Raw genomic sequence first — 17,100 nt, 5'->3', positions numbered from 1 at the left:
AAAACCAGTTAGACCCTTAGGTCACCTTGGTTCGAGTAAAAACTTATAAACTAGAGATTTAACGCAAAACCTCTTAACTTAATTTTAGGGCTTATTGGCCAAATGGCCATATTTTGGTGATAAATTAAGGAAGTAGCTATGATTTTGACATAATTCATTGTCTGAATTTTGTGCTTCCTTCCATCCGGTTATACCCCTTCAAGTAACAGGTTACCGGTTCCATATTATAAAGTAAACGACGTGGCGTTTTTGTGTGGCATCGTAACAATCACATAACATATGAATCGCGTTGTGCAGCTGTATTTAACACATATGATGTAAGGGTATGAATCGAGGGAGTGGATAACAGTTGTAAGTGTGCCAGAAACAATTCTAACCTAACGACGAACTGAAGATGACGACAAGTATATTCTATACCAATTGTATGAGTTTCCATACTATGTACCGTATGTGGAATAGTAATATTATAAATGTAGTTCCAAATGAAATATGGTCTTCATAATTTCGCTACAGTTAAAAAGGTACATGATGCAAGGAAAGTACGTAATGCTTTACCCAAAAGCAAGCCAAATATTCCATAAATAAATTTATCAACCACACAGAAATAAACTAAAGGCCAAATAGTATGGAAATGTAAACTCTCGGTAAACCACACAGAAGAATATGTAACGTAACCCAAATTTAATGGAATGTGGGCACATTGTGTTTGTTGTATGGAAAACCTTGTGACCTTCTATTTTGGTTAAATGAAATGATGCCAATGTTAACTTCTGATAATATATGTCCGTTATAAGGTGAATTAACGTTTATGACGTATATTACATGAGAAGGTATATTCCATATAGAATACACTATGTAATTTATCTGAGAACTGCTATTCCATATAAAATATACCATTTTATTTATATACTAGTTGCATACATCCAGGATTGATTTACAAAATCTAATGGGGGGATTGGTAGAAGAACACTTGATACTAAATACAAATTAGGGAAATATGAAAGTCGGATAGTTGGTGACAGCTACTCCTAATGAAAGAGTAGGAGGATGCCACATACTGAAGTCGATTTACTAAGATATTTTCACTGTGTAAATGTAAACAACTTGTGTAGGTTAATGATTATAAATGTGTGTATAGGGTTACGTACACATTTGCACCATCCATTACGAGAAGACTTCTATACTATAAACAATGTACTATTTAAAATGATACTATGTGCATACTAGAGCCAAGATTGAGTAACATGAAATACAAAGCTAATAGGAATGATAATAGAACACTTAACAGTAAACACTAAACCCAAGTTAAGGAAATATAAATTCAATTCATAGGGAACCCAAATTTTCAGGAAATTTAATCCACCTGCCATAATACTAGAGACATGTATTCACATTTCTCATGAGCCACATGAAATACAAAGCTAATGGGAATGGTAAAAAAACACTTGATAGTAAACACTAAACCCAAGTTAGGGAAATATAAACCCCAATACATATGCAACCCAAATCTTTGTGAAAATAAATCCACATGCCATAATACTGAAAACATGTATTTACATTTCTCATGAGCAACATGAAATACAAAGCTAATAGAGCTAGTAATAGAACACTTGATATTAAACACTAAACCCAAGTTAGGCAAATATAAAACCCAATCCACCATAGGTAACCCAAATCTTTAGGAAACTAAATTCACATGCCATAATACTATAGATATGTATTTACATTCCTCATTAGCCACATGAAATACAAAGCTAATGGGAATGGTAATAGAACACTTGACAGTAAACACTAAACCCAAGTTAAGTAAATATAAACCCCAATACATATGCAACCCAAGTCTTTGTGAAATTAAATCCACCTGCCATAATACTGGAAATAGTTGCTAACCCTTTTTTTGCCAGTATGTTCAAAGCCTGTCTCAAACAATCTACTTGGAAGGTCTAACTCGTCCATACCAAACCTGAAGAATGAAAAGTAAGAGAGGCAAAGAGTGAGGACGGTTCACACTGTAATATTCAATATAGAAATGAATTATGAGTCAAACAGAATAAGAATGGCTAACGAATGGAAAGCCATATGATGTAAAAGTACGATTCCATGTAAAATGGAATAATGTGAACCTTATACTATTCCACTTAACATGACATATAGCAACGAGATGTACTGATACGGGCATACGATGAAACATCTATGTATTGCAGATGTTATTTCACAAAAACCCCAATTCAAGCATAACTTAGAATAAGAACATCAGAGAGGGAACCACAACCGACCACAAATTGCAGCAAAGCAAAACATAATAGCAAGTGATAATATCCTCAGTGGAATAGTTGAATGGGATAAGTATACTATTACATTTCAAATGGAAACCGGATTCGAAATATCATACTATGTGTACCGACTGAGCATTTCTAAGCAATGATATTCCACGCATCTTGCCCTAAATTACTACACGACTTATTTCGCATCACCGCTATAAAGATCTGAGAAGAAGTTTTAGTAACCAGAATCGACGGAGAAACACCGAGAACTTAGTGGGATAGACTAATTCCGAATCGGGGACAATCGAATTCACATCAGCCGATGATACAAACCTAGAAACTATAACACTTTGATTATGAGACGAGCCCCAAATTGGAAGAAAATAAGCACATAGGACGACACGGTGAAGAGAGTCTACGGTAGAAAAGGAGAACTTACGTGGGGTTCAGAGATCTGAGAAGAATCGAAGGGGTGAAGTTGGGTAGAAAGGGTTTCTTACTACCGCCGCTGAAACCCTAACCAAGAACTGTAACGCCGAAGAAGATTGAAAACAGAGGACGGAGGATCTGGAAAAGACGTCGATTGCATGCAAAGTGGAGGCGATGGATGAAAGCGGTGCCGGAGACCGTTCAACTGCAGCAAAATTACCAGAGAAGTTAAAAGGAGAAGATGTGAAGAAGGGTGAGACACGAGTTACTTTTGTGAGGTGAATAATTAAAATATTCAATTATTTTTGTATCAGGTTAAGCCGGTTGCTTTTAGGGGTATTACAGTATTATTTTATATTTCTAACAGTGTCTATAGGATCGTTAAGCTAAATGGCTACATGGTGAATATCGTTTTTTTTGTGGCTACCGTCTCCAATTTCCCTTTAAAAGATTAGAATCTTTGTTTACAGTACCGGTAAAACAAAAGGCTGCTGCCGGTAATCTCTAGCTTATGATTTTTATTCAATCCAAATATAGTTGGGGATTTTAGCATAGAAAAACAGTAACATAAACGGGTACTCGAATACGAATCGAATCCAAAATCGGATCTGAACGAACTTGATCTCTTCTGTACTAATACTTTAATAGGGTTTAAACCTATTCTTCCGAAAACACAAAACCCCAAAGACAAATGAGTTCCCAAGGCGAAATGTCAGAGTGCAAGACCCTAACCCATCCAAACCGCTTTCGAAATTATTTCCTTTCATGCCAACGTTGTAATGGTAACATTTTATGTGTTCTCCGTTTCTCTTATATTTCTTGGGGTTGATGCAATGTGTTTTGTAGTTGTAGACACGTAGTAACTGCAGAAAATTGGACACAACAAAGGAAATGTAAACTACAACCAGTGCGTAAGCTACTCCACATGCCTGCTGCCTGCATGACGACTATCAATGAAATATAAGACGACGACTGAACTCGGCCCAACTTAGCTTATCTCAGTATGTTTCTTAGCTTATTTTAGTGTTTTAAGTTGGCTTGAGATATACTTTAACCTTCTTAAGTATGTTTTGGTTGTTCAAATGTCGTTGTGAATAATGCTTCTTTTACTTTATTTTAAGAATCAAGTTCTGAAACAACACTTGAAAACAAGTTATTAATTTTCGAAGGTGGTTTGGTGGGTTAGGTGGAGTGACAGGATCTTGTCTTGATCTTTGAAATTTTATCTTAGGAAGTAATTTTTTTTAGGTTTCCGGGAGCACAGATTCGGTTTGAGTTTGAAGCTATCTTTGTTTGGTTTTGGTTTGAGTACTTGTTTATGTTATGTATTTTTAATTCTAAAACCTCTCAGTTAAGTATGGTTTTGGTTTAAATCTCTAAACAAGAAATTTACCAGGATCAACTTTTTGTTTTACAAGTACTATAGAGGTACTATAATCCATTAAGGAAAATTAGGTCGATAGATTTCATGTTAAATCTTTAGTTTAGTGTTTTTTTTTTCGAATCAAACTTAGTTGGGGATGGGTTAAACATTAAAAATTTCTCCAATAAATATTTTTTTCCCTTTTTAATGTAAACATGTTTATATGGCAAATCATTTTTTATTGCATACTCCGGCATTATTTTGTTTTAGTTAGGCAACGATAATGTCTGAATGTAAAAGAACAGCTTAAATAAAACGCGGAGAGCTATTTTCGAGAGGATATTGAATTGCGTTTAGGGTTTATGTGGTCCAGTTAGTTGACTAAGACTTTGGAGAAGCTTACCAACAAGTTGACGTAAGACATGCTAAGTCACACCCTGACTTGGGGGTTTCTACGAACTCTTCTTCTTAGAGAGTGATCAATCATACAAAATAACACGTTACTTACAACACAAACTAAGAAAATGAGATATAATAATATGAAGCTATTGTTATTGCTTTTGTATTTTTTATATTAACTTTAGGATATTCTTAGCCTATGAATGAATTCAAAATAATCTTTAAAGAGATGTGTAGCCCATAAATAGACTCTTTCTCTTTGTATTCAAATGGACTATAAACAATGAGTTCATATTTGTGTGACCACACGATAGAGTTTAGTAGAGTGCCTTCAAACTCAAATTGCTTAGCAACCCAATGTTTGCATGCTGCTATACCGCCATGGTGTGGTTGCTTTTGTATTATTAAAGTATCTCAATGGATAATTTTTTGATTAATTAATTTATTAAGCATCACATCAGTATAATATTAACTTTGCACTTATTTGTTTAATATAATTTAATTTAGGAAGATGTTTTTTTTTATAAAATTTTCTTAAGTAAAGAATATTTTAATAATAATTTTAAATATACTAAATTACATTTCAGAGATACTTAATTGTATAAGTTAATTATACTTAGCTATATCATATATAACAAAAGTAAAATAAATATGAATGATTAGTCTTTCTCAAAAAAAAAATTAACGATTAGAATGACAATTTTAATAACAATATTAACTATGCAATAATTATATATATAATATATTAAAAATTAAATTATCTTAAGCAACAAAGTTTAACCTAAAATTACATATAAATTTATATAACATAAACTAAAAATGATATATTAAATATAAAACCATGATCCAAAACATGAGTAAGTTAGCTAATCCTTACTTGATTAATATATGATATAAAATGTTCATCAAAAATGTTCCAAAACATAAGTAACTTACCTAATACTCACTTATCACCCATGAGGCACATAGTTTTAAAGGCAGAAATGTCATCACTCTTGAACAGCCCTAGACTCTACGGTATTAAAAATATGTGGAGTAAGTCATGACTCATGTCCCGAATCCTACATCACAACAACTTATTAAAAAAAAGAAAAAACAACACAACAACCCGAGGAATTGTCCGAGGCAGATAAAACAAATGTCAACTAGATAGCAGCTGAAATAGCCTATGGACTTGATGTATTATGAAGATTTTTGATCGAACATATCTTTGCTTCGAACAATCAAGACTAGTTCGCTATAATTAAAGTTTGGCCAAAGAAAACTCAGAGTCTCTACAAGTGCTCGTTTAGCCTATCTCTTGCAATCTAGGCATATATATTTTGTCCAATTAATGTCTTGTTCGTTTTTGTACTGGATTTCGCAGATTTGCCCATAGTTGTATTTTTAACACTGATTTATGATGATATTAAAAATTACTTAGATGATTCTATAACTGACAATTCTACATGGTTTATGAAAATTTACATGTAGTTGTCTTATAAAAATCGATGCCTAATCGATTTTACTTATACCATGATAAAGACTCTTTTAGTTGTTTCATTTTTTAATATACATAACTGTTTGATAATCTTTATTTTTTATTCGAAACTTGGACTTTCTATTTAATGTTTTTTATGTAGTAAACCTGTTTGATGTCTCTTAGCTTGAAATGCAATACGGAACTTTTCCCTCATATCTTGAACTCGCGGTTGCCTTATGAAAGTCTTCCATATCTTATATACATAACTTACTAGTTGTTTTTCACTTGTACTACAACATGTTTCCTCTTCTAACACTCTTGGTTCTCCCACGTCAATCATACTATCCCTGCCCGTAACATGCATGCACGATGTTGAAATAGTGCGGCCGTGTGGGGCTTATCATTTGCAATCAGTGTGATATAAAAATATATGTCCTCTGATTCTTGGAAGAGGTTCTAAATTACTATAAATTTGAGAATCTGTTCGTTGTCCACTATAAATATATTATTATCTAGTTCTATCATTTGTATTGATTTTCCAATTATACTAGTTATACCAATTTTACAAACTAATCTACTAATATTCATAACATTTTAACTTTTACGATTCAGTATGATTTCAACCTTTGGGAATTCGATTAATAGATTATCACTATAAATTTTATTATACTAAGAAAATAGGTCTATATGTACTTTTATTATTGGTTCATTGTCACAATTTAGTGAAAACTAGTGGTGTGTCCGCACTACGCGCGGATTATTTGATATTTTGTGGTTTTTTTTGGTGCTTGTTTGTTATAAAAACTGAATTATCACTATCAGTAATAGTTTTTCTATTGCATAATTAAAGATGATTTGTTTTATAAATGTCTTTGTAGGTTATTTTAAGGTATCCTTATAGCATGAATCGATCTTTGGTGGGCACTATTACTGGTGGAAAACACAAATTAGCTTAAGCTATTATATTAAACCCCGACTCATTGTAGCTCATAATGAAATTTAGAACTTGTGAGCCTTTTTTACTCATCAAATGACTATTTTATTAGTTAAGAAACTTCACCAATCTGGTTTTGGTAATGTTTTAAAACTGGTCCGGAAGATAAATCAGATATTTATTCAGATAGATCATGGTGGTTCGACCGTATCAAACGTGGTTCAATTATCTAATTTAATATTTTTTAGATATATAATTTAAAATAAAGTTAGTAAATATGATACGTAATTAAAATATAAATTAATATCAAATATAAAACATTATAAATATAAGGTATTTTATATGTTTGGTTCATAGATTTTTGATAGTTCAATTGGTTTATATTAAGTTCAATTATTTCAAGATTCACTCTAACATTTGACCAGTTTATGGTAAAACCAACTATTAAACCCAACTCACCTATGTGACTGAGTCATAGTCAAACTTAGTCCAACCACAGATCGTTCGGTTTTAAAAACACTACTTTTAGTATATTTTTAAGTGTGGATCCTATTAAACAATTATTTGAATGTTAGGGAACTATATATATTGTGAAAATTTGGATATTGTTTTATAATTATAAGCGCTATAATATAGACTAATATGTAAGAGTAACTCTAGTGCAAGGATATGCTCCAGTATCTAACTATTAAAGAAAAAAGAAAAAAAATCAAAAATAGAAGTGAAGATGTGGTATCCCGATTCTCGTTTAAGATGCTTTACAGCATCATTAGCGGTGAGTTCTTAAAGAGTTTTTCACCATTAAAAATATAGAAAATAATTTAAAAATGAGAGAAAATATAGAGACCATTACAAGATATTATATTGTCTCTGAATATCTTGAGTGGTGATTTAATATTTTATAAATGAACGTTGATTAAGTCGTAAATGAAGTAAGAAACTATTACAAGATATCAGTAATAAGGAAAAGGTCTTTTACAACATTTTGCTCTTCTTTTTTCGGTAAAGGCAGGATGAAGAAAACTGATGAGTGATGCATATAAGTGTAAATATATGAACAATTTAAACGATTTTCAATGAAGTAAAACAAACTTAGTCATTTGCTAAGGTATTTTTTGGCCATGTTACGTGTATTAGGAATGTCTGATTGAGTTACTGGGAATACATTAAGATATTACTGGCATGGGCTTGGTGGCCCAATTTCTGTGAGGCATTAACCTTTTTGAAACACAACTTTTTCATTAAGTTCAACTTGCTTGATTACAAATACTAGAGGGAATTGTCCATCCTCTTTGATTGAAAAGATAAACTACAACAGCAAAAGATAAAAATGATAGGTCTTCAAAAGAAGAAGATGACAGCAAACTCAAGACGGTGCTTGAATGCGTCAGTGTAGCTTTCACGACATGGTCGGACAGCAGAGAAATAGTCACCTTAAATTGTGGCGTTGACATCCAATCCACACCTCGGAAACTCGTCGAAACGAATCCCGCTGCATCTTCAGGTCCCGAACGGATCGCTCCACAAGATAGCAAGACGGTTATAGATATGGACAAACACCTCCACAAGATTGGAGGGAAAGCACTCCTTAAAAAGGAAGCAAAGGATGAACATGATGGTCCCGGTGAACCCACCGGTAAATGGAAAGAAAGGCTACTCTTCGAACAAGAGAGATGAAACTTTGTGTGTAAATATGTCTCTGTAAAAACGCTAGTGAACCCACCAAACATTTTTAGAAGATTAGTCAAGGAGACCAATCCATCCCACATCAAAGTGGGCTGTGAAACTGCTAGGAAGAGATGGGAGCCTTGGAGCTTTATTGGGCTTGTCAAGCTCACTGCAAAATGAAAGTAGCCCATCTCATGAACAAAATGACTCAGCCTTCCTCGGTCAAAGAATCCGATGAACTGCAAGGAATCACGGCGGAGCAAAGAAGCGGCGATGTTTAACTGATATGGCTGAGATGATGACAATGGAACGGTGAGCGGAGTAGGAAGGCCAGGGACAGTGGTGATGGAGGAGACATAAGGTGAGCACAACCGAGACAACTGACAAAATTCCAGATCTAAAACCCGAGTTAATTGTGGAGCCCCACGGACACCGGGTTTACAAACGTCGGAAGCCGAAACTTGAAGTTGGACTTGTGGTGGTATGGAAGGCGAATGTCGGAGGGGGCTTTCTAGCCGAGGAGACACCGTAGGGAGGAGAGGAAGATTGAGCCTCACAGATCTGATTCTTGACGGAGCCTTTAGATTGAGGCATTAACCATAACCCAAGGATTAGGGAGACCATTAAAAATGCACCCTTCTGTTAATCGTGATGAAGTCACAAAAATGACATTTATTAAAGGGTAAAATATCCCTAATACCTTTGGCTTAAAATTAAATAAACAAACAAAAATAAATAAAAACAAATAAAAAAAAATGATTTTTTTTTATAGTTTCAGATTAGATGTTTTCAGATTCGAAATTTTTTATAACTTTTTTTTGAAATTTTTTTCCGAATTTTTTTTCTTTTCAAATTTTCTTTTTATAATTCAAAAATACTTTTTGAAACTGTTTTTTAAATTTTTATTTTAAATTTTTTAGTATTTATTTTTTTTTATATAAAATTTTGAATCATAATTCCAAAACTCCACCCCTTAACTCTAAACCTTAAGGTTTAGATTAATACCAAAGAAGTATAAGTGTATATTTACCTCTTTAAAAAAATCTATTTTTGTGACTTTGGGCTTTAAATGCTGGTTTGAAAACGAAAACTTTGTTTGGTTTGGTGCTATTCTAGTCTTTTTCTCTAATTTAAATGAACCTAATCTTTGAATCAGTTCAATGTTGATTCCAGTTTCTCATATAAGCAAATTCGAACCATTGAAGTAACCGACTCTGATAAAAAAAAAGAAGTAAACCGACAAAAATCTTGTAAATTAAAGTATCACAATAGAAATCAATCTATACATTTAAAGTACACCAAGTATGAATACACAAGAATCTTAGGACAGACTTCTACCAAGGTATCAGCTAATCTCAAAAGAGAGAAATAAGAACTTACATAACCAGTCTATCATCTGAAAGAGAAGAAAGAATACGTTTGACAGCCACTGGTGTTCCGCTCCAATAGGCTTTCACAATCTCACCAAATGAACCCTAACAAAATGTGACCAAAGATCCAATTAGTCCACTGCACTGAACTAAACAAACTCAAAACTATGGATCGATCACCTACGATCAAAACTTGATTCAAAAAGAATACACAAACCTTTCCAATCATGGCTGCATTTGAGAAATCCAGCTCAGCAGGGTCAATCTCCCAGTCACACTTCTTTGGAATTGGTGGTGGCAAAGGCTTTGGTTCAAAGTGACTTCCGTTTTGACCCTGCGTAGACAAAATTCAATCAGCCACACGCATTAAAGCAGGCTGCTTTGCTTCACAGAGAAAGTTCCAAAATTTATTGCAATAATCTTTTAATATTTCATAGCAATTTTTCTACCTCAAGGAATGAAAGTTTATAACTTTGATATTAAAAAAACTCACATAAGATAAAACGCCATGAGATTTGAGTAGCTCGATCATTTTCTGCTTCCTAGCTCATATTAGCTTCTGCATCAGCCAGAGGCTTTCAAAACACACACACAACAAAAGTTTCAGATCAAACATGATATAAAGAGATAAAAGAACCGAATAACATTTAAAAAAAGAGTGTACCGTGTTCTTCCACCTGTCCTGAGCGTTGACATCAGCACCAAACTCGATCAGACATTTAACAACATCGATCCACCCGAGACGTTTGGCTGTCGTAATCTCTGGCGTGAACCAGAGACTGATCTTTCTCCAGGAGCTTCCAGACTGCAGATGCGTCGTTCTGGTGCGCGTCGTGGCACAGGATCAGAGACGGTCTGCTCACGCGCGCCTTCTCCTTCTGTTTGTCGTATGCCGGTGCTGGCCCAGCGCTCGTTTCGCCGCCGTCTCCAGCCGCCGACGTTTCGGAGCTCATCTCAGCCGGTAAGGTGATGAGATTGTCGGAGTTGGTAATCAGAAAAGACTATTCTTCTCGATTTCGCTGAGGTTGTTCATCTCTGAGAGCTTGGGGATTTATAGTTTGAGTTTCCATCGGTTACTTTGGAGATGATGAGGTTGATTGAATGCTTGAGAGTGAGACGAGTGGGGTAAATCACGTTAAAGCTGGGCTTTACGTTTGTATTAATGAAAGTTGAAACTGTCGGCTACTGATCTTTGATTGTTGATGTTGAGAAGATGATACAGACAACACGACGCGCGCGAGAAGGAGGAGGGAACGTGGGCCACACCGATCTACTCTGGAGCTGACAGGTGTCGAAAAAAGCCCCAACCTGTTGTGGTGTTGTGGAAAGCTGTGTGCATCACACAATTCAACTTTATATATAAAGATTAGGAAACCTCGAAATTGAAATATCTTAAACTGAATTGTAAACTATCTAAAGCTTAAATATAACATAAGAAACCCGTAGAATCTGAAGTATAAATTAGACGGTAGAGTAGAAATGATTCACAAAGTAGATTAAAGAAATGAGAGAATTAGGAAGATAAAGGGAAAAAGAGAGAGAAATCAAAGCAAATTTTGGTTGTATTTACTTTATTTTGTAATTATATTATAATCAGAAATTTTATTATGTTATTACTTTATGTTGTAATGATATAGTGTAAGATTTGTTTTTTTAGAGTCATCTAAATTTTGATTTATGAGCTAAAAAGACTTGTAAGATTTGTCTTTTTAGAGTCATCTAAATTTTGATTTATGAGCTAAAAGACTTTAATTCGATTGAAAAAGAAGTTCACCAATCATCATCAAACTTATGTCTCTTTATAATCAGTTATTATTAGGGAAAAATTAACTAACATCTAACATTCAATAGATTTCGTATATCACAAGGCCATTATTAAGAGTTGAGTTTGATTTTGAAAGTTATTTTAGCAAATATATCACGAATAAGAAATCTAAACTTTCACTTCAGAATTTTATGAATGTATAGTTTCTATTAATAAATAAAAGATCCCCTAACGTAGCCATGTGGTGAGCACTGAGAGCACCTCCAACGGGGATTCTACCCATTAAAGTTTTTAAAATGTATATGTGTGTATGTATATGTTATATATGTGTATGTAGTTATGGAATCCGTTATTTTTTATATTCGAAACTTGGACTTTCACACGTAGAATCATTAATGAATCTTTACCTACAAGGATGCCACCTAGAGCGGCCGAAACTTCACCCGAAACAGTATATTCTTATTCCACTATGCTGAACATTTCCTTTAGATTTTTTTTCCATAACTCAGAAATAATTAGTGATCAATCATATTTTTCAAGTGTAAAATCATTAATTAACTCGTAATCAAACTATTGGATTAGAAGAACTTCCATGTTTCTGTAAAACTTCTTTAAAATAAAATTTCAGTAATATCTTATTACATGTTCGTTAATATTAGGTCTTAGCCCATTAAGAGTTTTACATTTGAATTATTTATTCCGTTATAGATAGTCAAGTTCGGTTTAAGCCAACAGCTCTAAGTAACCATTTTCGCAACTCAAAGGCAACTTTCACGTAGGACAAAAGTGGTGGTGGATTCCATTTCAAGCAGATCCACGGGAGGCGAAGTACGCCAAAGGTCTAACGAAGGGGGCGTTGATGTAAGTACCCGGTTCCGAGTGTATGTAATGGTCTCTCTTATCTGGATACTCATCGTTCTTATCTGGACCCCCTACGATTGCTCCCGTGACAATGTTAGGGTTGGGGTTTTGCGTGTGGTAAAATTGGAATCCCTCGGTGCAGTTGAAAGGTTTTGAAAGAAGTACTTGTGAAGGAAGCGACGATGCTCTGTGGTGGATTCTCATGGGGAATCTGGATCCGAATCCAACCATGTACGACATCTTTATTGGGTTCTCGCCGAGTATGTAATCCACTTGTTGCTTCGATAAGCTTATCAAGGTGTCGGGGTTGACAATGACGGAGTTTCCGCAGTTGAATATATGTTGTGTGGCTTTCATGTACTTGGCGTAGGTTGTGAGCAAGAATGTTATGGCGGTTACGTGTTGTAGGTTGCTCTGAGGTAACTTGTACATCAAGCCTCCTGTTGTAATTGTTAATAGAAACGTTTTAGAAAGAAAGAACGATTCGTAATCATGATTGTGGTAGTTTCTGTTCACCTGGAGTGTAATGAGTAGAGGGAGAGTTTGGGAGGATCTTGCGTATGAAACTCTCAGCTTCTTGCTTGTATAGTTCATAGTTGATGTCTTTGTTAACTAATGCTCGCTGGGGAGTCAAATAGGGATTCTATGAAACTTCTTTTAGCAACTAAAGTGTCTCGGGTTCAAAGCACCTTTGATACGAAATATTATTAGGAATTTACAAAGGCTACCTTCCGTTCTATAAGAGACAGGAACTTCCTCATTTAGTTAAAAAACTAGACATACCTGTGAAAGAAGAACATAGGCGCCAGCATATTTGCTGTCCCAGTTGAAGATGTCAGGATGATCTCCACCTCCTAGAGATTCTATGAAGTTTTTGTAATTGGGGTCATTGGTAGCTTTCTGCAGCCACGCCGCACCCCACATAAGCTCGTCCTGTCATCATACATTCACGTTAAAATTGTTTAGTTGCAATGATTTGTCTTTGGGAAAGAGATGATACACGTGAGAGTAGACCTTGTAACCAGAGTAGGAGCAGTAGAAAGGACAGACAGATGAAGAAAGGGAATCACTGTAATTTCCTCTGTACTTAATGGCAAACTCCATCACATTCTTAGCTGTTGCCAGCAGTAAAAGCGAGTACTCAGAATCAACTTCCCTGAAAACCATAGAAGCTGCGGCCAGAGCTGCTGCAGTTTCAGCTGCTACGTCAGAACCGGGGTTAGAAGGGGATACAGAATAGACTGTACGAGGTGTGTCCATATCTTCAGGCCGTTCCCAGCATTTGTGATCAGCATTAGGATCTCCTACCCCGACGTAAAGCTTCCCGGGAGTGGCTGTCGCACATTTCAGCAGATAATCCGTGGCCCAACGGATGTTAACACGTGCGTTTTGGAGCTCAAGACCCATCTGCTCACCGTAATCAAATGTGCTCCATGAAAGCATTGTTGTGGTAAACGCCATTGGGAAGTTGAACTTGACGTTGTCTCCTGCGTCGTAGTACGCACCAGTTAAGTCCACCTGCAAATCATATAAAATATTTATTAAATGTTACTGATAAAAGCAAAAGACAATCGATATTCTATTTATAACCCTCATCCTTCGTTTAAAAAAATTATATTTACATTTTTAGCAAAAGAAAACAGTTACTGATAGAACTAGAAGAGGTTTAGTGTTTTTAGGGTGTACATTGGCGGAGGAGCCATCAGAAAGGCCGGAGCTAGCCCTCCAGGAGAGTTGTTGGTCTGTTGGGAGGGGACCGGACCGCTGACCTTGGAAGAAGAGCAATGACTTGGAGAGAGCTTCTACGTAATTTGGATTGGCATCAACATTTAGCGTGAGAAAAGAAGAGAAAAGGAAAACTAAGAAGAAAAGAGAAGACATTTTTCCTTAGGCAGAGAAGTTGATTCGTTTTGAGTTTTGAGGTACCAGTGTATGATATGAACGTCCATATATATATACACAGCAATGGAGAGAGAGATGCATGCAGAGATATGAGAGGGATTTGATACGGCACTGATGGAAGTGCCAAATACGGCTTCTTGGAAAAAAATAGCCTTAATTTACCTTTATTTCTCCAATAAATCCTTTACCTTATTATTATTTTCATTTAGTTAATTAAAAGATCAGGAAAAAGACTGAAGCTTACTGACTAATGAAAAAAATATTTTTAAAACATTACTTAGTGGGAAATTGTAACATCACCTGTTTTATTTGTATATATTTTGATGTTTACTTTGTAGACAGAACTGAGAAGGTGAAGAAGATATGGAAGCCAAAAGAGAGAACAGAGTCTGAAACATTTTCAAAGGAAAAGAATAGAGCATTGAGATTAAGTGAAAGTCTGGAAACACACAAAGCTCCATGGGCTGAGACAAGCTTCACAAGACACGGAGTGGGTTTAAGTGAAACAGAAACGAAGCCCATTCAGACACTGAAACCGCCAACGGCTACTTTGAAGAGTGAAGTCAAGAAGAGAGATTGTGGTCCTGCATTGTACGGGTTCTGAGCTTTGTCCAGTGACATGAAGGAATCGCTATCATGTGCTGGAATCCAATGAAGGAGAGAAACCCTAATTGACAGCAAGGAATACTTTAGGGTTTCATCATTTTAGTATAAATAGATCTCTCTTCATTGTAACAGAACTTAAGCAAAATCAATAAAATGAAAACCTTCTGTTTATCTCTCTAGTTGCAGTCTTGCTCTTGCTCACATGGTATCAGAGCTTGGACGATGGACAACGCTCTAGATATCTATGCTCAACCCAAACTCAACATCTTCAACTGCGTTACTATCAAGCTCACCGAACGCAACTACATCCACTGGAAGAGACAGTTTGAGTCTTTTCTATCTGGAGTCGACCTTCTAGGCATTGTCAACGGCTCTAATCCTGCACCTCCTCCTTCCATACCTGTTCCAAATGTCGCTGGGGGCTTCAGAGAAGTTCCAAATCCAGACTATCAACAGTGGGTCAGATCAGACCAAATAGTACAAGCTTGGCTGGTAGGTTCTCTCTCTGAAGATATACTGAGTGTTGTTCTTGGTGCTCACACCGCTCACGAAGTATGGATCTCACTTGGAAACCACTTTAATAGGGTGTCCTCCTCTCGCTTGTTCGAGCTTCAACGACGACTTCAAACCGTTTCAAAGACTAACGAGACGATGAGTGACTATCTGAAGGAGATTAAAGGATTGTGTGATCAACTGAACTCAGTTGGCAGTCCAGTTACTGAGAAAATGAAGGTCTTTACGGCATTACAAGGCTTAGGAAGAGAGTATGAGCCTATCAAGACAAGTATAGAAGGAGCCATGGACTCTACTCTGCCTCCAACCTTTAAAGATATAGTTCCTCGGCTTCAGGGCTTCGATGACCGCCTAAAATCCTATGACGCCTCTCAAACCTCGGTGTCTCCACATCTTGCCTTTCATGTCTCTGCCACTGAGCCCAACTACTCACAAAACAACCAGTATTCGCAGCAGGCTCCTCACTTCACTCAGTACCGTGGTAAAGGGGGCAGTAATGGTCGTTTTGGCTATAATAGAGGCAGAGGATACTCTACAAGAGGTCGGGGCTTTCATCAACAAATCTCGGCTGTGAACAATACAACTCCTGGTGATGCTTCAAACAGACCTACCTGTCAGATTTGTGGCAGATTTGGTCATAACGCTCTCAAATGCTACAGACGTTTTGATATATCTTATCAGAGCACTGATTTACCCTCTGCAATGGCTGCTCTTCATGTTACAATTGATCCTCCTTCAAATGATCAATCCTACAACAGAACTGAGTGGTACCCAGACACAGCAGCTTCTGCTCATGTCACTGGCTCTCACCAGAATCTACAGTCTTCTCAACAGTATCTCGGCAATGATTCAGTTATGGTGGCTGATGGGAACTTCTTACCCATTACTCACATCGGATCAGTTCCACTTCAGACAGCAGCATGTTCCTCAGGTATTCTTTCCTTGAAGGATGTATTAGTCTGTCTAAATATTGCAAAATCTTTACTTTCAGTATCAAAACTGACAGTAGACTATCCATGTGAGTTTACATTTGATTGTGATGGTGTGTATGTTAAGGACAAGCTCACCAAGCAAATCCTGACACAAGGAAGCAGACATAAAGATCTCTATGTCTTGGAAAACCCAACTTTTTCAGCCTTCTACACTGCAAGACAGGTCGCAGCCAGTGGAGAAGTCTGGCACAAGAGATTGGGTCATCCAAGTGCTGAGATTCTACAAATTCTATCCAGAAGTCAAGCTATCAACATCAATAAAAGCATGACCAAGATCTGTTCTTCATGTCAGCTTGGAAAGAGTGCTAAACTGCCTTTCTCTAGTTCTGTTTATGTTTCTAGTAGACCTCTTGAGAAGGTTCATTGTGATCTTTGGGGCCCTTCTCCTGTCTGTTCTGTCCAAGGGTTCAGATATTATGCTGTTTTAGTGGATAATTTCTCTAGATTTTGTTGGTTTTATCCAATGAGACAGAAGTCAGATTTTCTTCAAATCTTTATTATGTGGCAAAGTCTGGTAGAGAAACAACTAAATCAGAAGATTCTTATGTTCCAAAGTGATGGAGGAGGTGAGT

The 17,100-nt window shown here is 36.0% G+C and overlaps 2 protein-coding genes across 3 annotated transcripts; both read right to left on the bottom strand.

Annotated features, from left to right (window-relative positions):
- Positions 1-8,070: 8,070 nt before the first annotated feature.
- LOC106381173 (probable serine/threonine-protein kinase drkD) lies at positions 8,071-11,829 on the bottom strand. Of its 2 annotated transcripts, none has more exons than XM_013821041.3 (5): positions 10,567-11,829; positions 10,383-10,464; positions 10,107-10,223; positions 9,900-9,994; positions 8,071-9,097 (listed from the first exon to the last, which is right to left on the bottom strand). In XM_013821041.3, the coding sequence occupies exons 2-5, from the start codon at positions 10,419-10,421 to the stop codon at positions 9,073-9,075; spliced, it is 276 nt and encodes a 91-aa protein (XP_013676495.2). In that variant the 5' UTR covers positions 10,422-10,464; positions 10,567-11,829; the 3' UTR covers positions 8,071-9,072. The 2 variants fall into 2 exon arrangements, with proteins under 2 accessions (XP_013676495.2, XP_013676494.2); XM_013821040.3 differs by having other exon boundaries at positions 10,554-11,580.
- A 299-nt stretch (positions 11,830-12,128) lies between these two features.
- Positions 12,129-14,033, bottom strand: LOC106381171 (endoglucanase 9-like). The gene is made up of 4 exons (XM_022695441.2): positions 13,530-14,033; positions 13,299-13,448; positions 13,032-13,137; positions 12,129-12,955 (listed from the first exon to the last, which is right to left on the bottom strand). The coding sequence occupies exons 1-4, from the start codon at positions 13,974-13,976 to the stop codon at positions 12,459-12,461; spliced, it is 1,200 nt and encodes a 399-aa protein (XP_022551162.2). The 5' UTR covers positions 13,977-14,033; the 3' UTR covers positions 12,129-12,458.
- Positions 14,034-17,100: the final 3,067 nt, after the last annotated feature.

Source organism: Brassica napus, chromosome C2 (assembly GCF_020379485.1).
Source record: "Brassica napus cultivar Da-Ae chromosome C2, Da-Ae, whole genome shotgun sequence".
Classification (NCBI taxonomy): Eukaryota; Viridiplantae; Streptophyta; class Magnoliopsida; order Brassicales; family Brassicaceae; genus Brassica; species Brassica napus.
Note: the sequence above shows the minus strand (reverse complement) of the source record. Positions and strands in the feature narration are given on the sequence as shown.

Excerpts from the sequence above, each read along its gene's own strand:
- LOC106381171 (XM_022695441.2), bottom strand. The coding sequence starts at position 13,976 with ATGGCGTTTACCACAACAATGCTTTCATGGAGCACATTTGATTACGGT. Across the intron at positions 13,449-13,529 it reads GCTCCTACTCTGGTTACAAG|GACGAGCTTATGTGGGGTGC; the intron begins GTCTACTCTCAC and ends GTATGATGACAG. Across the intron at positions 12,956-13,031 it reads CTCTACTCATTACACTCCAG|GAGGCTTGATGTACAAGTTA; the intron begins GTGAACAGAAAC and ends CAATTACAACAG.
- LOC106381173 (XM_013821041.3), bottom strand. The coding sequence starts at position 10,421 with ATGATCGAGCTACTCAAATCTCATGGCGTTTTATCTTAT. Across the intron at positions 10,224-10,382 it reads CTCATGGCGTTTTATCTTAT|GGTCAAAACGGAAGTCACTT; the intron begins GTGAGTTTTTTT and ends TTGTCTACGCAG. Across the intron at positions 9,995-10,106 it reads ATGCAGCCATGATTGGAAAG|GGTTCATTTGGTGAGATTGT; the intron begins GTTTGTGTATTC and ends ACATTTTGTTAG.